This window comes from Zingiber officinale, chromosome 1B (assembly GCF_018446385.1).
Source record: "Zingiber officinale cultivar Zhangliang chromosome 1B, Zo_v1.1, whole genome shotgun sequence".
In the NCBI taxonomy this organism is placed as follows: Eukaryota; Viridiplantae; Streptophyta; class Magnoliopsida; order Zingiberales; family Zingiberaceae; genus Zingiber; species Zingiber officinale.
This window is the reverse complement of record NC_055986.1, coordinates 4,227,521-4,249,047: the sequence shown is the minus strand read 5'-3', so window position 1 is coordinate 4,249,047 and position 21,527 is coordinate 4,227,521. Positions and strand designations below refer to the sequence as shown.

The following is a 21,527-nucleotide window of genomic DNA, read 5'->3' as shown; positions in this document are numbered from 1 at the left end:
AGTTAGAGGAGGCAAATATGCTACAATAGAGTAAGGAATAATTTCCAGTGCACAATAAAAAAATTGGAATTAAGGATAAAAATTAGACAAAAAAAAAAACGTTCCAAATCTATAATAAATTTAGCAACAAAATAAACAAATTATATTTTGTTGCAAAATTGGTTGTCAATTAGCGATGAAATTCAATATTCATTACAAACTTTGCGATGAAATTTCAAATTAATTGCAAATTTTGCAACGAAGTCGATAATCGTTGCAAATTTTGCAACGAAGTCAATATTCGTTGCAAACTCTAAGGCGAATTGAGAATTCGTCGTAGATCTGACAATGCATCCATAGATTTATCGCAGAATGGATATTTTTTAAAAAATAAAAAATAAAATTATCCAAAAAAGATTGATAGACCTAGCGAGCTCGGAATAACATAAAATTAGTTTCTACGTGTTTGTATAATTCTCTAGATTATATTCGTGTCTTCAAATATTAATTTGATCTTATATATTGATATAAACAAATTTTAAAACATTAATTAGATTTTTGACATATATTCATGTTCAAAAAATCACTGATCTCATTACATTGGATCAAATTGATATTAAAAGGTATGAATATAATCAAGAGAACTATATAAATATATAAAAATTAGTTTCATATTATTCTGAGCTCTTTAGGTCAATCAACTGATTTCCGATATGAAGAATTTGAAGAATTTGAAGAATTTGAATACAATCATCTTGAACTTGAAGAATTTGCTCCAACTTCTTCACCCTCTAGCTTTTCTTGATATGCTTGACCCTTCCGGCGATGATTCCGGTGAAGAGCGGCCTTGCTCTGATACCACTTGTTAGGACCAAAAGTAGCTAGAGGGGGGGTGAATAGCTCGTCGCGTTCGCTCGGTGCGCTTCGTTGCTGGGCGTTGCTTGTTTCTTCTTGGATGTGCAGCGGAAAATACAGAAACAAACACAAGCACGCTAACACTAGGATTTTACTTGGTATCCACCTCACAAGAGGTGACTAATCCAAGGATCCACACCAACGCACACACCCTCCACTATGAATAACACTCCTTTATGGTAACTACCAAAGGCGGAGAAGCCCTACAACACTCTCAATACAAGAAGAAGAAAGGGAAATACAAGTTAAGCAAAAGCTTACAAGATGTGCAGTAAAAACCCTAACCCTAACTTCTTCCTCTTGCAATAGATCCGCCTCTTGACTTGAAAGCCTCCAAGAACCTTCAAGCTGGCGATCACGTGCTTGTAGAGAGCGGTGGAGGAGCCGTGAATCCGAGAAGAGCTCGTGAAGAGATACCGAAGACCACGCTCGCTGCGGCTTTAAACCCGACGCAACGGTCGGATCCCGATCGAATGTTCGAATCGATCGGGAGGCTGGATCGATCCACGGATCGATCCGAGCGCCCGTGCTCAGAAGCGCGCTGGATCGATCCACGGATCGATCCGGCGCTATCGCGGCGACATCGTCCGTCGATCGGTGATCGATCGGGACCTGATCGATCCACGGATCGATCCGAGCTTCTGACTGGAAGAATGCGGATCGATCCGCGATCGATCACGGCTGAATCGATCCACGGATCGATCCAGAACTTGGTTTTTGCCCAAAACCAAGTCCCAAACCTCCCTAACCAACATCCGGTCAACCTTGACCTGTTGGTACATCATGCCTCGCATCTGGTCACTCCCTTGACCTGCTAGGACTCCCCACCAAGTGTCCGGTCAATCCCTTTGACCCACTTGGACTTTTACTCGTCGTGCCAAGTATCCGGTCACTCCATTGACCTACTTGGACTTCCACCAGATGTCTGGTCAACCTTGACCCATCTGGACTTCCTTCCTTGCCAAGTATCCAGTCAATCCTTTGACCTACTTGGACTTCCCAACACCAGATGTCCGATCATCCTTGATCCATCTGGATTTCCTTCCTTGCCAAGTATCCAGTCAATCCTTTGACCTACTTGGACTTCCCAACACCAGATGTCCGATCATCCTTGATCCATCTGGATTTCCTTCCTTGCCTGGCTTCACTCACCAGGACTTTCACCTAGCTTCACTCACTAGGGTTTTCCATCTGCCTAGCTTCACTCACTAGGACTTTCACCTGGCTTCACTCACCAGGATTTTCAATCTGCCTAGCTTCACTCACTAGGACTTTCACTTGGCTTCACTCACCAGGATTTTCACCTAGCTTCACTCACTAGGACTTTCCATCTGCCTAGCTTCACTCACTAGGACTTTCCATCTGCCTAGCTTCACTCACTAGGACTTTCCATCTGCCTAGCTTCACTCACTAGGACTTCCCATCTGCCTAGCTTCACTCACTAGGACTTCCCATCTGCCTAGCTTCACTGTTAGGACTTCCCAGTCAAGTATCCGGTCAACCTTGACCTACTTGACTCTTCTTCGATCAATATCTTATTGTCAAACATCTAAACCCAAACCAAGACTCAGCTTGGTTAACCAGGTCAACCTTGACCTGAGGGATGTTGCACCAACAATCTCCCCCTTTTTGATGTTTGACAATACCACAATAACACTTACAATCCCACATGTAAGTTAGGCTAATCCTATAGCCTCCTTCTTCATGCCACTAGGTAATGAACCCATAAATTAAGCTTTTCATTCTCCCCCTAAGAGGGCAGACTCCCTCTAGGTAATGAAAACCTAACTTACTTCCTTTCATTCTCCCCCTATTGGCACACATCAACCTCCTACTAATAAAACACATCAACCCGTCTTTGGACACACATCAACCTATGCTCCAATTTTGGGCACACTTCAACAACTCCATTTGTTGAAGACTCTCCCCCTGAAGAGTTGCTCATCGTGATCACAATTTCACTCATTGTGATCAACTTAATATCGAAGGTCTCATACCCTTCATTATCCTTAACTTCTCCCTCAATGTTGACAAATACCCAACCTTGAGCATTTTCAACCACTTGAGTTGCCACTTGAAATGATGAGGATATCCACTCCCCATTTATCCCCATTTCAAGTTTAAATGCTCAACCTTGAGCAAGTTCACAACAGAAGGTTAACCACCTTCCAAGGTTCATGAAAAATAATTTTCATGTCTTTAAAGAGTCCCTCCCCCTAAAGACATGGTGGAAACTTCTGTCATTGCACCAACAATGACTTGGAATCCCTAAACCTTTAGGAAACCCAGATTTAGAAGTTTTGAGGTTCAAATGTTCAAAATTTGAAACAAACCTCAACCTAAACTTCAACTTAGCCTTCCTTTACCATTCCATCCTTGTTTTCAACACGAAAACACCCTTTTTATGTATACAAATGTATTTTAAGGGTTTGGAATGAGTACCTAGACTAAAAATAGGTTCAAAGTGCTGAAATCAGGCTTTCCCAGCCAAAATCAGCAACTTGGATCGATTGGAGTTGGGTTCCAATCGATTGAACCTTTCTGAATCGATCCACTGATCGATTCAGACTACCTGGATCGATCGAGCTACTGCTCGCGAGATTTGCCTTCTGAATCGATCCATGGATCGATTCAGGCACTCCAATCGATCCATGGATCGATCGGAACTCTGATAGTTGCTGAAATTCCATTTCAGTCAACTTCAGAAACTCCTAGAAAATTCTACAAAAATCCAAAAATTATGAAATTTCGTGTAGACATTGTTTAGGGCATATATTATCAAGAAAAAATAGTTTTCTATGAAAATACATCATATTTTCAAAGATTGACACAAACTTGAAAACTTGCAAAAACTTTAGTGTTTTCTTTAAGTTTGTGTCTAACTATTTAATGGTGATTACTATCAAAAGATAGCCTTCACCAAGGTTTTCCAAAATCATTTTGAAAACTTTTTCAAACCAATATCCCACCATATTCCTTGGGCTTAATGCACATGACTTGTACATTAGCTTTCCCAATGATGGGAAAACACATATCTATGTGTTTTGATGAAACTAAAACTCAAAAGAATGCACTAAATCAGCATCTTGAGTTTTGTTCATCATCCTAACATCTCACTTGTATCTAATGTGCACTAAAACACATACAAGTCATCTTATAGGTCTTTGTGAGATGTAGATTTTGGTTTTGCCCTAATCTAGGGATCATGCATATCTATCTAGGCATTTTGGAGATATTAGACACCCACCTAGGATGTCACTTGTTAATAAGTGTTGTTAAATGCCTTTTGTCCTTAATTACAAGGAATTAAACTTAATGCATGATAATGTTATGACATACATCAAAAAGAAATAATTTTCAAAAAAAAATCCTATAACTACATGATGTATGAATGTCATGACATGGTATTTTTGGATTTTTCATAATAAAACATGAACGCAAAAATAGACATGATGTCATGACATATGATGGGCAAACAATCATGGCAAGATTTAGCATAAATAAAATATACCTAGATTAACTATCTAAGTATCCTTAAAACCTTAGCTAAACTTACAACTTAAACCTAGATTGCCCTAAAGTGCTTCAAGAAAATGTCAAAGCCTAAATTGGCATTTCTAATTCCCTTGATTAATTTATGCCAGTCGAAATTAAGCATATCCTCAAATGTTGGCATATTTCATTTTTCCACAAGAGTAGCACTTCAAAGTTAAGGCCCGGATTGCCTTAAATTTCCTAAGAACATACCAAAATCCCAACTTGGTAGCTCTTATGAATTTCCCAATATGTGCCTTTTAAGATTAAAATCAATTTTCCACCATTAGGCACATTTTACTCTTTCAAGGAGTAAATAATAATTCCATTTCATTTTCAAAGGTTAACAAAAACCTTGAAAATGCTCCTTGAGTGTCAATTTCCTCAAAGTTGGGTTAACTACCCTTCTAATCGGAGTTGACACTCTCTAACCCATCTATGGGGTAGAGAAGATGCTCCTAGGAACCCAACACCTATTGGTGCTCCTTGGATGCTCTAGGTACTCACTAGGGATAACTTCCCTAGATACCTTCCTAGTGACCTTGTTGGGCTTCTTAGAAGCCTTGGTCACATTTTCTAGGTCAACCCTAGGGATAGCCTCCCTTGTGACCTTGTTAGTGACTTTCTTAGACTTCTTAGAAGTCTTAGTCACTGGTTGCAAAAATACTCTTAGGGATGACTTCCTAGTATTCTTGACTTGACCACTAAACCTAGGGTTGGTTCCATAACTATATGGAACCCTATGATAACTAGGCACATCCTTCTTAGCCTTTGGTTTGTATCCCAAACCTCTATGGCTATTGATGGCTTTGACTTTCCTAGCCCTAGGTTTTGCTCATTTTGCCCTTTTAGGATATTTTCCATCCTTTTTAGGGTCTTTTCCATTTTATCAAGTCTTGATCTCAAGACTTGATTTTCTATCATTAAATCCTTAGTTTTTGGTTTTCCATTAAGTCCATGAGCATTTTTGTTTCTAGGCTTGTAGCTACAATCCTTAGAGTTCTTGCCTAGACTTTTACCTACATTCCTAGCCTTAGGTGTAGTAGTTTTGGCATGTAGGGCCACATGCTTTTCCTTAAAGCCCTCATGCTTCCTATTCTTATGGTAAATCGCATTAAAATGATAAAAATTAGAACTATCATGCTTTTTACCATAATGTAAAGGAGTAGGCTCAATAAATGTTACCTTCTTCTTTACCTTGGAGGCTCCCCCTTGACTAATGCCTCCTTGAGCCTTGACCATCTTCTTCCCCTTGAGGCATTGACTCCGGTAATGCCCCTTTTGATTGCAAGAGAAGCATATGATATGCTCCTTGCTCTTCTTTGTGTTGGGGATGGTCTCCTTGGGCTTCACCTTGCCCTTTTGTGCCACTTGGCCCTTCTTCTTGGCTAATTTAGGGCACTTGCTCTTGTAGTGCCCATGTTCCCTACATTCAAAGCATATAATATGATTTTTATTATTAATTGAAATATTTATACCTTTGCTTGTAGGGGTGGCATCTTTTCCTTTGGATCCGGAGGTAGAAGCTTCCTCTTGATCGGACCTTGATTCTCCTCCATTTGATTTTTCTTGACTTGTGGAGGTATAAGCTTCTTCCTCCTCTTCTTCTCTTGACCCGGATGTAGAAGCTTCTCCTTCTTCTTGATCCGGCGTCACCAAGGATTGCTCCCCCTCAATCCTAGAGGTGGAGGCTTCATCATCTTGAATATGAAACAAGGAGTATGCTCCCTCCTTGTTCCCTTCGTTGCATTCCCTTGAGGATGAAGCTTCTTGGATTTCCTCTTCTTGGGAGGTTGAGCATCTATCAACCTCGGAATCCTCCTTTTGGTCTTGCTCCATAGAGTCACCCTCTTTGGATTCTTCATGATCTTGTACAGTGGAGGGGATCTCTTCATGAAGCTTGGCCAATTTGCTCCAAAGCTCCTTGGCATCTTCGAATTCTCCAACTCGAGCCAAGATGTGGCTAGGCAATAAGTTGACCAAAAGCTTGGTCACTTTGTCATTTGCCTCGCCCTTTGAATTTTCTCAGAGCTCCATCTGCTTTTCTTTAGAAGCTTGCCCTTGGAGTTCGTTGGAGCTTTGAAGCCTTCCATTAGAGCAAACCATTGCTCTATCTCCATCATAAGAAAGTTTTCGATTCTTGATCTCCAAGAATCAAAACTTGTAGAAGTGTATGGTGGAGCCACCCTTGTGTCAAATCCAAGTCCATCTTGGAATTGCATCTTGAAGTTGAGCTTGATAAAATCTTGAACTTGAAGAATTTGCTCCAACTTCTTCACCCTCTAGCTTTTCTTGATATGCTTGACCCTTCCGGCGATGATTCCGGTGAAGAGCGGCCTTGCTCTGATACCACTTGTTAGGACCAAAAGTAGCTAGAGGGGGGGTGAATAGCTCGTCGCTCGCTCGTTCCTCGACGTTGCTTGGCGTTGCTTGTTTCTTCTTGGATGTGCAGCGGAAAATACAGAAACAAACACAAGCACGCTAACACTAGGATTTTACTTGGTATCCACCTCACAAGAGGTGACTAATCCAAGGATCCACACCAACGCACACACCCTCCACTATGAATAACACTCCTTTATGGTAACTACCAAAGGCGGAGAAGCCCTACAACACTCTCAATACAAGAAGAAGAAAGGGAAATACAAGTTAAGCAAAAGCTTACAAGATGTGCAGTAAAAACCCTAACCCTAACTTCTTCCTCTTGCAATAGATCCGCCTCTTGACTTGGAAAGCCTCCAAGAACCTTCAAGAACTGGCGATCACGTGCTTGTAGAGAGCTGTGGAGGAGCTGGAATGAATCTGAGAAGAGCTCGTGAAGAGATACCGAAGACCACGCTCGCCTGCGGCTTTAAACCCGACGCAACGGTCGGATCCCGATCGATTCGAATGTTCTGAATCGATCGGGGAGGCTTTGGATCGATCCACGGATCGATCCAGAGCGTCCGTGCTCAGAAGCGCGCTGGATCGATCACGGATCGATCCGGCGCTATCGGCGGCATCGTCCGTCGATCGGTGATCGATCGGGACCTGAATCGATCCACGGATCGATCCGAGCTTCTGTTCTTTGGGAAGAATGCGGATCGATCCAGCGATCGATCCACGGTCGATCCACGGATCGATCCAACTCAATTTTGCCCAAAACCAAGTCCCAAACCTCCTAACCAACATCCGGTCAACCTTGACTGTTGGTACATCATGCCTCGCATCCGGTCACTCCCTTGACCTGCTAGGACTCCCCACCAGTGTCCGGTCAATCCTTTGACCCACTTGGACTTTTACTCGTCGTGCCAAGTATCCGGTCACTCCATTGACCTACTTGGACTTCCACCAGATGTCTGGTCAACCTTGACCCATCTGGACTTCCTTCCTTGCCAAGTATCCAGTCAATCCTTTGACCTACTTGGACTTCCCAACACCAGATGTCCGATCATCCTTGATCCATCTGGATTTCCTTCCTTGCCAAGTATCCAGTCAATCCTTTGACCTACTTGGACTTCCCAACACCAGATGTCCGATCATCCTTGATCCATCTGGATTTCCTTCCTTGCCTGGCTTCACTCACCAGGACTTTCACCTAGCTTCACTCACTAGGGTTTTCCATCTGCCTAGCTTCACTCACTAGGACTTTCACCTGGCTTCACTCACCAGGATTTTCAATCTGCCTAGCTTCACTCACTAGGACTTTCACTTGGCTTCACTCACCAGGATTTTCACCTAGCTTCACTCACTAGGACTTTCCATCTGCCTAGCTTCACTCACTAGGACTTTCCATCTGCCTAGCTTCACTCACTAGGACTTTCCATCTGCCTAGCTTCACTCACTAGGACTTCCCATCTGCCTAGCTTCACTCACTAGGACTTCCCATCTGCCTAGCTTCACTGTTAGGACTTCCCAGTCAAGTATCCGGTCAACCTTGACCTACTTGACTCTTCTTCGATCAATATCTTATTGTCAAACATCTAAACCCAAACCAAGACTCAGCTTGGTTAACCAGGTCAACCTTGACCTGAGGGATGTTGCACCAACATTTTTTAAAATAAAAAAATAAAATTATCTGGAATCGGTTGATGGATCTAGAGAGTTTGAAATGATATGAAACTAATTCGCGTTCGCCTAATTCTCTTTATTATATCCAGCTTTTGAATATTAATTTAATCTAATATATTGAGATCAATAAATTTTTGAACACAAATTAGATTTTTCAGATATATTCATGTTCAAAATTTGGTGACGATTTATTCACAATGATAACTTTTTTGTCGCAGATTTCATTAAAAATTCATTTTGCGATAATTTTTTTAAAAAAAATCATCACAAAATGTAGTGCATGTCCTTGAAATCCCTCCTACACCCTAACTATTCAACGGTCGACTATAAGATTTATCTTTATTCATATAACCTGAGGACGGACTATCACCTTTTTGATAAAAAGGAATTTTACTTTGAAAGAAATGCACATCAAGATTCTAAATTGAGCAAAGTCTGCCCTCCCTCTTTTTATTTATTTATTTTTTTATTTTTTTATTAATGAATTTAGTTTAGCTGACTAAACTACATAATTATTGATATGGTGAATATGGGAAGCCTTCACATATTCCCAAGTGTTAAGCATTATACGCAAGTGGAGATCAAAATATAGATAAGTCGAATAAAAAGACAGATCCGCTCGAGTAGTTTTTTGAACCCCCATTGGACTCTCTCCACCTCTCCATAGTCGGTTTTGATAGGGATCTGTCTGGGTAACTCTTTGAACCTCGATCAGATACTCTTCACTTCTCCCCAGTCGACCCTAATTGTGGCAGATCCGCTCGGGTGGTCCCTTGGACCCCGATTGGTTGCTCTTTGCCTCCCTTTGTTGGTTCCACCGACTGGATACTCTTTGTTTCTCCCCAATGGGTCACACCAATCGGGCATCCTTCGCCCTCAAATTGGATATGCCCTTTATCCTTGGTCGGTCCTTCCGATTGGATATGCTGCAATATAGCCCCAGATGGTCAGGGCAACCGGAGGTGCACCTTTTGTACCAATTGGGCATGCCTTGTCCATTTCTATTTTGCCTTGACAATCCAACGTTCTTCTATTTTAAGAAGACTTAACTTTCAACCCAATTATTTTACAACCCAAGGGCAACAACATTTATATTGACACAGCACGCGGAATGTCAAAGTACATAGGGGTATTATCCTCCATGTCTTGCTCCACATGATACTACTAAATACGATATGACATTCCCCTTATTGTAGTATAATATGCGTCTCATCAATGATTAATGCACCATTAATGTAGAAGATAGAGGTATCTGGCGATAGTACTCTAAAAGACTTTTGCACATGCGGACGAGGTATGCGTAGATCCTTAATTAAAGTCTTGTTCATCTTCTATAATTTTCTCCACCTTTCTTGTCAAAATTTATTTGAGTGTTGGAATGATAACATCATAGTACCCTTGACCGTCATTATAATCCTTTTCTACTTTTTTTTTCTCCTCTCAAATTCGGGGTATAATCAGCGACTTCGATCACCATCATTTTTAATTCTTCGATGATTGAAGGGTCTCTAGAACAATTATCCATATATTAGTATAAAAGAGATACCGTAAACAAGATAGAATATTATTGGTAAAGACAAAAGTTTGGGATATCGAGATGATCATAAATTAATCATGCACAGCAACAGCAATAGTAGAAGATCGATGATTCCATGAGCATATCCACAGTGCCTGAGACAGAACCATGCACTTCATTCAAATTAAAGCCACACTCCCATATATAATTAACCACAAAAAGGAAACAAAAGAAAAAAGCTTGCGTGGGGAAGAAGAGAATGAGATGATCAGTCCTTACAAGACCAGTCATGTCGCCCACTGCCTTTCCGTGCCTTCACTTCCTCTGATGCTCTTGTAGCCCCCATCTCCTATACTCCTACCCTATTCTACTATACTAAACTCTCTCCCCTAAATTCTAATATATATTTTTCCTCTGTTTTCATGCATTGCATCATCTGCTACAGTAGATGCCTGCCAAGCTGCACTAATATAATCCATCTCTGTTTGATTCGAGGGCTTTAAATGCGATCTCTGAACTGGATCAGTAATAGTATGTAGCTAGCTGCGGCCATGCATGCTACAGTATCGATGAAGCGAGCATATCACGGCTCTGCTGCCATTCTCTCCTACGTTGAAATGTTCCAACGTCGTCGATACTGATACCCACATCTTGTCACTCGATAAGAGTTCAGAAAAGCTGCAGGCGTACGTCTGTTTGCAGGCAGGCATGCATGCATGTACAGCCTCAGATGACAAATGCAAAGAGACGACAGAGCAGGTTGAATTATGTAGGAGAGAACAGGACTCACTGAGTTGACTCGTAAACGTATCAAAAATTATGTACCCTCGTTGGTTTAAGTTTCCCAGGCCGGTCGCTCCTATAAACGTTGATTAATTAATGACTTCTTTCGACAAGTCAAAAAGCATTCAACTCCAGTACGATTAGGAAAAGGGGTCTCTGAATTAGGCTACTTCTGAGACATGAATTCTCTTGGCAACTGGGAACTAATTTGATGCGGCTAATTCATTTAGATGCCAACAAATAGGGATACGTAATCTCTCACTGAGTCATTTTGGGAGTCTGGACCTATGCACGAGCATGACAAGCATTATTCTCTAATTCATTGATCTTCATAAATCTACATTAATATATGATCTTTGGGATTCATGCAAGCATGGAGTAGGGTATACGAGTGTAGGAGTAGCTACAGATGCCTGGCTCTTAGAGCACTACTTAGAGAGCACATTACCAAGGCAAACTTAACTACTGTACTGGTCTTGAAATCTCTAGCTAGGAACAGAAGGAGTGTATACACTAGGCCTGCATTTGTAAATTGCATGATATATATGTGATATTAATACCCAATTACATGTATTTGATACGATCAAATAGTAAGGGCATTCATATCATTTCCATTCTGATGCAACTAAAACGTTTTATTTAAGATGGTTAAAAGCTATTTATGATATTGAAAGATTTTTTTTTTAAAAAAAAAGTAAGAAATGGCAGCAGTAAAGGTTGATCATGATGGTCGTATAATTCAATAACGTTAATAATGTACTTCACTCCCAACTCTGCATCAATCAGTCGACAAAAAGGCGTATGCTAAGCTTCGTGTCATTCTTCCTCTCTCTTCTTTGTCAACTCCCCTCCTCTGCCAACCAATTAAGGCACCATGCTCTCTCTCTATGATCTACAATGGAATCGAAGATTTTATGAAAAAAAAAAAAAAGGAATTTGAATTCCAACATCAACTCTGAAGCAGTGATCAGTTTGAATTCCAACACCGACTCTGAAGCAGTGATCACATGATGACATAGCTCACTGCGTATTATAAATAGACCTTCAAGCTCGCTGCGTGCCATAGCAGAGAGAGAGAGAGAGAGGGTTAAGAAATGGCTTCGGGTGGCTCGACGACGAGGTGGTGTCCGACGCCGGAGCAGGTTATGCTGCTGGAGGAGATGTACCGGAGCGGCGTGCGGACGCCGAACGCCGCCCAGATCCAGCAGATCACCGGGCAGCTGTCGTGCTACGGCAGGATCGAGGGGAAGAACGTCTTCTACTGGTTCCAGAACCACAAGGCCAGGGAGAGGCAGAAGCTCCGGCGAAGGCTCAGCCGCCACTACCACCACCTCCTCTACTGCCAACGCTCCTCCTTCTTCAACAATCCCCCGCCTCTGATTACTGCACACCATGCTCTGCAACATTATCACACGGCTCCACCTCCTTCAATCTTTCTCAATAGCCAGGTTAATTGATCGACTAATTTGCAGTGTTAATCTTTCCCTCGATTAAAATTGTCGAGAGTTTTACAAATTAAATTACTTATTAGCGGTGTTTCGTTGCAGGAGGTAAATGCTGAAGCAACGAACTTTGGTTGCTGCAGGGCGCCTCTCAAAACGCTTGATCTCTTCCCCACGAAGAGCAGCAGCAGTGCAGGGGCGGAGGAGGAAGAACCCAAGGCTGCAACGGTGCCTCTAATGGCGCAACCACAAGGAATTAGTTTAGTAAATAGGGGGGAAGCTCGCTAATTAATTAAATAATTAACATTATTATGAATAGATAGGAGTGGTCTGATATTATATCTGTGAGGCTGTACGTTAATTATCTGTTTGCATACGTGCATGGTTATAATTAACTTGCTGATCTTATGTTAATTACATTAATTGTTTTGGTTTTAATTTGATCAGGGCTTCAGATCTCTCTCTGTGTACAAATGAATCAGAGGCTCAGAGTAGAGAAATTACATTCAATCAGTGCACTTAAGAATATATAAATCAAACAAGCAATTTCTCCTTATAATAATAAATAACTATATTCCATTTACATTTAAATACAACAAACTTAAGCAATTTCTATAATTGTTAAGCAAATGATCTTTGAGTTCCTTCCATCCATCTTTTTTTTTAATCGATTGTAATACCTACATAAAATATTGAAAATATAAAAATAATACTCGTGTTATATATTTTATAGTTGAATTAAGATTAGTAAGTTATATATATCATAATTAATAGAACTTTAGACTAGATATTATATATATAATTTTGTTCATTAAAACGTTAATAAACCAAGATGCATAAATTCTCAAACACATTTATATACTCAAACCATTATTTGGGCTTTTTGTTTCTGCTCTGGTTTGATTCAACTTCAACGTTAATCTCAGTTATTTTTCATTGACCAAACATTAATAACTATATGCCATTAGACGAGTATGTCAATTTGTTGCTAGCGTAATTATTGTTCATTGACCAGATGATGGTTAAAAATTATGAAACCATGATTGAAGTGCAACTCATTGCTCATGTATGAAAGAAATAATTAATCTACTTATTCTGGACTAGTACAACCATGCAATATAGAACCTCATTCCTCTTTACAAACAGCTCAATTCTGGGTTAATAAACCCTAAACCAATCAGATAAAGAATCATCGAATCGTGTTCCATGCCAAATTATACCTTTGTACATGCCATCATTCAAGGCCCTAGTTGATGGCAGTTAGTGGGGCTCTGGAATCCCTTGGCTCATTTGCACCGGAGTAGTTTTTTGCATCACCATTTGCCAGCTTAACAGTTGGGGTTGCTTCCCAGAACAACTTTAATAGTTCCTCAAAAGCTGGAGTGCGCAGGTCCTCGATGGATGCTGCACTGGGCGTATTGATCGGTCGACGCTTTGGGGTCGAACAGGTTGGTTCATCCACCTGATCAGTTTGTTATAAGCACAGTTGAGGTTATGTAAAAATTTCTACTGGCAGAAGGACTCATATTAATTAACTTACCGCATATTCTTCTTGAAGGCACTTCCCAGTGTTGTCCGTTATCTCTGCAATCTTATGGTAGTGGCCACTCTTTAATTCTCTCAGCTCACCATGACAGGGGATAAGCATGGAATCAATGTTGGCACAAGCATCTTGGTCAAGTTTGAATGAACCTGTTGGATTGTAAGTTATTGGATACCGATTTTAAAAATATTAGGAAGCAAGGATATCACAAGTATGACTTACAGTCAATGGAGGATAGAAGATCCTTGTTTGAAACATCAACATCTTCAAGGGTTGATGAAACAGAAGATGACAACTTGGCACGGAGAAGTTGATTAGCATCCAACCCACTCCTGCACAAAGATTAATGAGAAATGATTCAATAATCAGCAAGAGAACAGAAATTCTAAGATGTCATAAATCAATCAGTATACCTAATAATTGAATCTACTGACAATACATGTCCTTCACCAAGCTTCAGCAGGGAATTTTGAGCATCTATCCACTGCTGGGCACCCATTTTAGTCTTTGCCTTGCTGAAAGTGAAAAGGAAATAACAAATAAATAATAAGGAATACTAAAGCCATGAGGAAGAAATTTCTTTCTACTTTCAACACTTACCAGATTCCGAAACCTTCTTCCAGACCATTTTTGCCTCTTTCTATTGATGCAGTATCCTCGAGATAGTAAGTTTCTGAATCATCTGTGTATTTTTTCCATTGTTCTTTTATAGAACTAGTGGAATCATGAGCAGCCAGCATTTCCCTTTGCAAATTACTTGTTCTCTCAGCAGCAGTAGTGCGGAGACTGTCAACAGCTGTTTGAACCTAAAAATGACACTCAAAATTTGAAATATGCAGTAAAAAAAGGCAGTAATAGCATTTCTTTCTTTCAATGAATGTTGAATTAAACACTTAGCAGTGGGATGACACTTGACAGAACAGCTTTGAGAGATCAAGGGCGGCCTGAGTTGGAAGGATGGATGGATTGGCAGATGAATGTGAATGGATGGATGGACGCGTGTTGTTTAATTTATCTTCCTCATTTTCATCTGGATAGATGATGATATGCTTATAGAATATTTTTTTACATGATATACTGATTGCTATTGTTCTCATGTTATTAAACTCAATGCTAAACTCTATATGCACATCACGTGTTGTTCATTCATGGCATCCTGTTTGTCTCTTTAATTGCATGGTGTTTTGTCAATTGCTCTCTTGGTTTCTCAGGCCTTATGCTTGACCTTAGTATCTAGGAAATCTTACTTAGCAATGTCAATAGTTCATTGCCATGATTCCTATATGCTAATAGGAATTTGTATCAAGGAATTTAAGTTCGACTATTGTTGATAGACCATTTTTCACTTTATGTAACTCTGCTGTTGTAACACAATTTATGTGCAGTATGATTTTAAAAGTTTGGTTGTCCTGAGGCATAACAGTAACTAATTCCCTTATCAAGTATCTAACATTCACATGCAAATATGTCTATTCAAACTATTGTAGGTACATCTATATGCAAAGTATTGAGTATTTAATGTTCTATGCTAGTTCTTGAAAACAAAATTTAGCTTTTGACCATTTCTTACAAGCATCTGAGAGTCCAAATTAAAATAAATGGCACAAATAGGTCCCAAACTCCCACTAGGAATGATTGGCCTGATAACATCGATATAAAACAAATATGAACTTTAGTTGATAATGAGGAAGATAAATTCATCATATTCTGTGATAGTTCTTGATAATCTCTTTGTGCAAGTACTGAACATCCAGATATTTGTACCAGTGCACATATATTGAGAATGACAGTATTGTCTAATTCATCTATGATTCTTGTGGTTACCAAATTTCAGATATTGTGCTACTCCTATAGGCTATGTGGTGTCTAAGCGCAAATGAAAAAAGTGTGAAAGTAGACATGATAAACAAAATGCAGGATTAGCTTTATTATCATTTTCCAATTTGGTTTAATTAATCCCTAAAGCAATGCATATCGCACTATCATTATAAAATGACATCAGCAAAGTTAAAAGATAATATCTTAAATTCTATGTGTTTTTGCTATTACAAATATAAAGAAAGCACACATTTCATGTCAATTAAAAAAGGTAGCTCATATACCAGCTTCTTCTTCCTAGCACTTGAAGTGGCTAGCATCTCTGCCACCTTTTCCAATAATTGCCTCTCTTCCCTGGCAGCACATTCCTACAAGAACAGGCAATAATCAAGAAGTAAGAACATGTCATAGTACATCTATCTAGTATTGCTGCTGGTCAACATGGAGTTACCTCAAACTTCTTCTCAAGTTCATGCAGTTGTTGGTTTTGCAGAGTTTGTGATTCTTCCATGATTTCGGTTAATTTGGATGCATGATTATCCAGGGATTGGAAAAAAACAGACGTAATCTTAGAAATGGACCTTGTAGATTCAACAGCCCTAAGATGACCCTGTGCATTCACAAAAAGAAAAATTATTGTTTGGTATTCCCTAGAATGTTCCATTTGTTAACTTTGTGGATTTCTAATAGTCATCTACCTGACGTTGCTGCTGAGCAAACATAGCCAACTTATCCTCTTGTTGAGACAAACTCAGCTGAAGTTCATTTAGAAGATGGTCTGCGTCCAATGCTATTCCTTTGAAGCACTACATTAATCACAAATGTATATGTTAAATTATAGTGAGAGATATCTCTGAAAAGTTTACATAGCCTCAGAATAAAATGATTATTACATCCTCAAGAGCCGAAGAATGAATTAACACTTGGGAATTCAATCTGCCAAGTGTGTCTCCTGAATTCTTATCAATCTCATCAGCTAAGTCATCCAAAGATCTAATCCTGGAACCATACATATTTTTGAGCCTTTCAACATGTAGTCTAAGATCATTTGTTGCCTGTGTATCAAAGAAGTTATTGTAAAACACAGCTGCTCAATATGGATAATCTGAGGATTCAGGTACTTATTAGAACATGTATACAAGAAATTATCAAGAACAAATGAAATAAGATCAGATTTTACAAAATAATTTTTTTTAAATATCTAATGTAGTAATACCTTGGCTTTTGTAGAGACAAAGGATTGCATGTCCTCCTCCATTTCTTGCAGTTTGTTCTCCTGTTCTACTACTGAAGCTGAGACAGTTTTATGCAAGGTGTCCAGTTGTTGGGTTAGCAGGGATTGAAAATTTTGGACAAGTATTCTGTTTCCTTCCTCTACTTTATTTTTCCTTTCTAAAAATCAGATGAAAAGTTGATGCTATTAGTGGTTGAGAGTGCAAGAGTAAAAAGGTGAATACAAGAAACAACAATAAAGAGCATGAGAAGGATTAGTAGTAGGTTACACACCTATTTTAGAGAACAATTCAGAAACATCAGCAGCTGTATTTTCTAGCTCTGCTCTAAGATCATAAGCTTGCTCAACAAGCGCCTTCTCTGTTGCAATAATTTTTAGAGGCATTAAGCACTAAAATAAATAATAGTAAACTACCCAAGAAGCAACAAAATGCTTCTAAACCAGATACTGAAGACTATCACAACTGTAATAGTACAAGATTGCATGATCATTTCTGATAGATGTCGCCAGATTTTTTGTTGCGAACAATGACATTTACAAGCATTACGGATGCAAGAAATTCAGTGTAAAATGTTTGTTTGAACAGATAGATGGCAGAATAGTTCAAAGGAAATCCTGTCAATTTCTAAGATTTAAACCAGAAACGTCCCATCTCACCTGACTTAAGCAGATTAGATATCAAAAACTCCTTTTCTTTTATTCTAGAGTTTGCTAGGCGATATCTTTCTTCTAGGTCAAAGTATGCGTCTTCAGTGTCCACCAATTTTTTCTGCTCCATTTCAAAAATTATATAGACACTAGGCCACTAGCCAGGAGAGTCAGGAGTAATATAATCATTTGTGCTAATCAAACAGCACTTACCTGAGTTTTTTCTAGTTTGTCACTTAAATCTGCACTAAGTATCTTTTGTGAATTATAAAGCTCGTGAAGCCCAACTAATTGCTGCAAAACAATAATCAGATTCAGACCTCTACAGAAGAAAAGAATAACATCTTATTAAGTAAATCCATGCACCTTATCCTTTGAGTCCAAATCAACTTCCAGTTTTTCTATTTTGTCAGTCATGGCCTGAATTGAGTCACATTATTAAACGGAATGGTACAAGCAAAGATGTGAATGCAAAGTACAGCAGTTTAGCAACTAACATAAACTAAGAGAAAATCTAAGTAAATAATTCAAAACCAACCTTCTTCTCAGCTTCTTCAATTAAGTACCTATCACGTGGTATGTAAATGCCATTCTTCTCCCTTGCAGCAAATACCTCTGTTGTATGTAATTTTACAACAAAAGACATAAATCACACAACTGTTTGATAGTTGCAAAAGGAAAAACAATGCATTCGCTGACAACTAAAAGAATGCTTTTAGCTGACATGCAGAGTAATAAACAATTAAATGGAAGCAGTGTTTTAGTAAAACCAGAATGCATAAAGAATGGCTTAGAGATTGATCAGGAGCTCTTAATCACTGTGAACATTACAAGGCATCAAGTGTATCGGAGACTATTGGATTGGATGCCTCAACTTGCAGTATGACAAGTCAAAATAAAAGAACTGTGAGAACAATTTAAGATGTTATAAAAACATAAATAATCACCTTGTTTAAGTCGATCAATTTCCGCATATAAATCTTTGATCATTGCAGATTTCATCATCTTTTGGTTAACCTGCGATATAATTTAACAACTATTTAATATACACAAAGATAATGTGATAACGAGAAAGAAGCTAAATGAATTGAGGACCTCAGGCTTATTTTTGATATTCTTTGCACGGTGTGCATAATCCAAGGTACTTAGAGTCTCCTCCAAACAAAGAATGGAAGGTGATACAGTGGCAATAATACAAGTTTTAGTTTTTCCACCCAAGGAGTCACGAAGTAACCTGGTCAATTTGCTGTCTCTGAAACCAAATACGCAAAATTCAGCCTAGAGGATCAAAACATGTAAGAGAAACAAATGAAGACATGAAATTTTAGATACTACCTATATGGAATATGGCCAGAATGTTCAACAAGAGCATTAATTACACGGCCAAGTGTGAGCAAACTTTTATTAATCTCCCCTGCTTCCCTTGCTCTACCCTGTAGTGGTGGATGTTCATGAACTCAAATTCAATATGAATAAGTCATGTAAATGTGATGGAAATGGGTGGCAAGAACTGTAAATTGATAGTCAATTTTACAAGGGAAAACAGAAAAGTATCAATTACAAAAACCTATTCCTACTTTCCTACTTGTAAAAATAAAATATTTACTCACATCTCTAGCTCCAGATCGTGATATATTTTCTGAACCAGCAAGATCAACAAGATTAAGCTTTCCAGATTTAATCATTTCTTCTCCTTCAGGAGTAATTTCCTTGATGTGAATTGTAATGGAAAAGATAGAGTGGGATCTGCTGCTTTGTTTGTTTAGTAAAGTCTCAGCAGTACGCCTTTTTGCAGACCCTTTGTCCAAGATTTTGTAGATTTCACCAGCAGTATAGACAACCTCCTCCTCCAATCCTCTCACCAAAACACCACTCTTCCCATCCTCCATCAAAGCGATAGGCTTCTTGTTCTTGTCATCAGAGAATTTTGATTCGTCAGGAGCCAAAAGATCAGTTATTTCCTCATTGTACAGCTCAAGGAATGTGACTTTCATGCTGTACTCAGCACATTGTGCCTCCAATATCTCAAATATTTGTTTCACCGACCTTGGGATAACTCCGGCGTCGCTTGGAAACTCTCCAAGCTACAATGAAGTTAAATAACTTACAAACAAAATAGAAGTGCAGGAGCAGCAATTGTTTCAGATTATATTTTCAGGGAAAGCCTACCTTTGCTTTCCTTCCTCCCCCTTCCATTGTATAGGTTTTTCCCGTGCCTGTCTGCCCATATGCAAATATGGTGCAATTGTAGCCTTCAAGAACTTCATTCACTATAGGAGCAACAGCTTGGTCAAACAAATCCTTTTGCTTCGAGGTTGGGCCAAAAACCTACATTTCAAAAAAAAAAATTATAGTAAAAGGTATATTGACAGAATATTGAAGCCAGAGCTTCCAGATACCTTGTCGAAGGTAAAGGTTCTGTCAATTAGCTTATTAGCAATATTCTGAGCAGCTGAAACTTCTCGACGGTGTTCATTGCAGGATATGACCACCTGGGTGTTCGCCTTTTTCTCATCATCGTTTAATGGCCTGAAATTGTGCAATCAAAATATACATAAATTCAGCAAAGCAAAACCATAAATATACAAGATACAAGTCTCATCTCTTCGACGCCAAAGTTTTTTTCACCTGCATCTCAGGACGACTTGGACATTGACCCCCTTCTCCTTATCAAACTTGCCACTCAAGTTACCACTCCCGTCAAACGATCGGAATTCTCTTCCGTGCTTTTCAGTGGACCTGGGAGTCTGTGAGGGCGACACCGGGACAAATCCCCCTTTCCTTTGCGAGCTATCCATCAACCTTCTACCTGGGAGATGAAAATCCTAATCTTTAACATCTCGTCAAATTTTCAAAAGAAATACTAAGAGTTCTTTAACCTCAGATGCATCATTATTTGTGTTTCTGGATCGAGAAATTAAAGAGTAATCTCGGAAAACAACAATTCAAAAGCTCAAGATCCCTAATCATCAGCTGAAGTCGCACGGAAAAAAAGAAGAAAGATCAAATAGAGCAGAAAATTAACATCTTGCTTTAAGAAAAGACGAAAAATACAGCCAATTCCAACCAAAACCCCCATCATGAATAAACTCGGGACCGCGGCCGGCACCCTAGAAAAAGGACAATGTCGAGGAGGCGGCGAAACCTTTAGGGGAAAAAAACGCACCACGAATAGATCAAGGCGCGAACTATCGACGCGATCCACAAATCTGGGAGAGAATGCTAGAATCGAAAGATCTTTAGCCGACGCCAATTACTGGGCCAGAAAGAGACGGAGAGAGATTCGTCGTCGGGGCTCTCTCGCCCCTCCGATCGCCGCACAAGATCTCCGGGTTTCTATGAGATTTTGCAGTCAAAAGAGGATTTTGGAATGCCGGAGACGGATCGAATCGCGGAGAAGATGAGGCGAGTGAGAACGAAGAGAGGTAGGACGATGAGTTAAATGAAACAAAAAATGAAATTAGAATTCATGGAATTAAATTAGTGCCGTACAGGTAGGCTTCGTTTGAATTGTGACGGAGTCCGTCACTGAAGCCGTCAATTAGCCGTTCGGGCCGGCATCCGACCGTTAGAAAGAGGAGCGGACGGCAGGTCCCACGTGATCGATAATCAAATCAAATAAGGCAATAATGATCCGAATAGACATCATTTTGTTTTTCTTTTTTCAAAAAAAAAAGTCTTTTTTATTTTTGGCCGAACTTGGAAGTAATTATAAAAGGCAACCACCCTAAAGCAGATCTGTGCTCTTCGACACATTGAATCCATCTCCGCCGTTGATTGCAAAATTTGACAAATAAATTAAATAATCGGTCGACGGCTTCTTTAATTTAGGTTATTTTAATAAGATAATACTTCAAATACTCTAGTATTTGAGGATAAGACACTAGAATTCCTCTCGACAATTAACCTTATCAATAAAATAATCTTCCTAAAAATAAATCCAAATTTATCACTTTAAATTTTAATTTTTATAATAGTTTGCACACTATATTTACGATGTGAACCTATTAATTTAAAATAATGATATGTAGAGAGAAATTTTTTTAAAAAAATTTAAAGATATAT

General features: G+C 39.2%; 2 protein-coding genes across 2 annotated transcripts; one reads left to right on the top strand and one right to left on the bottom strand.

Annotated features, from left to right (window-relative positions):
• The first annotated feature begins 11,871 nt into the window (after positions 1 to 11,871).
• Positions 11,872 to 12,507, top strand: LOC122050964 (WUSCHEL-related homeobox 3-like). Its single transcript, XM_042612204.1, has 2 exons — positions 11,872 to 12,225; positions 12,325 to 12,507. Exons 1-2 carry the CDS (start codon positions 11,872 to 11,874, stop codon positions 12,505 to 12,507), a joined length of 537 nt encoding a protein of 178 aa, XP_042468138.1.
• A 777-nt stretch (positions 12,508 to 13,284) lies between these two features.
• Positions 13,285 to 20,903, bottom strand: LOC122047446 (kinesin-like protein KIN-5A). Its single transcript, XM_042608762.1, has 23 exons — positions 20,629 to 20,903; positions 20,091 to 20,271; positions 19,862 to 19,991; positions 19,632 to 19,790; positions 19,073 to 19,546; positions 18,798 to 18,895; positions 18,558 to 18,714; positions 18,410 to 18,479; positions 18,001 to 18,077; positions 17,829 to 17,882; positions 17,676 to 17,756; positions 17,472 to 17,583; positions 17,087 to 17,173; positions 16,797 to 16,972; positions 16,474 to 16,635; positions 16,279 to 16,386; positions 16,032 to 16,190; positions 15,865 to 15,948; positions 14,363 to 14,568; positions 14,176 to 14,277; positions 13,985 to 14,094; positions 13,760 to 13,911; positions 13,285 to 13,681 (listed from the first exon to the last, which is right to left on the bottom strand). Exons 2-23 carry the CDS (start codon positions 20,258 to 20,260, stop codon positions 13,466 to 13,468), a joined length of 3,144 nt encoding a protein of 1,047 aa, XP_042464696.1. The 5' UTR covers positions 20,261 to 20,271; positions 20,629 to 20,903; the 3' UTR covers positions 13,285 to 13,465.
• Positions 20,904 to 21,527: the final 624 nt, after the last annotated feature.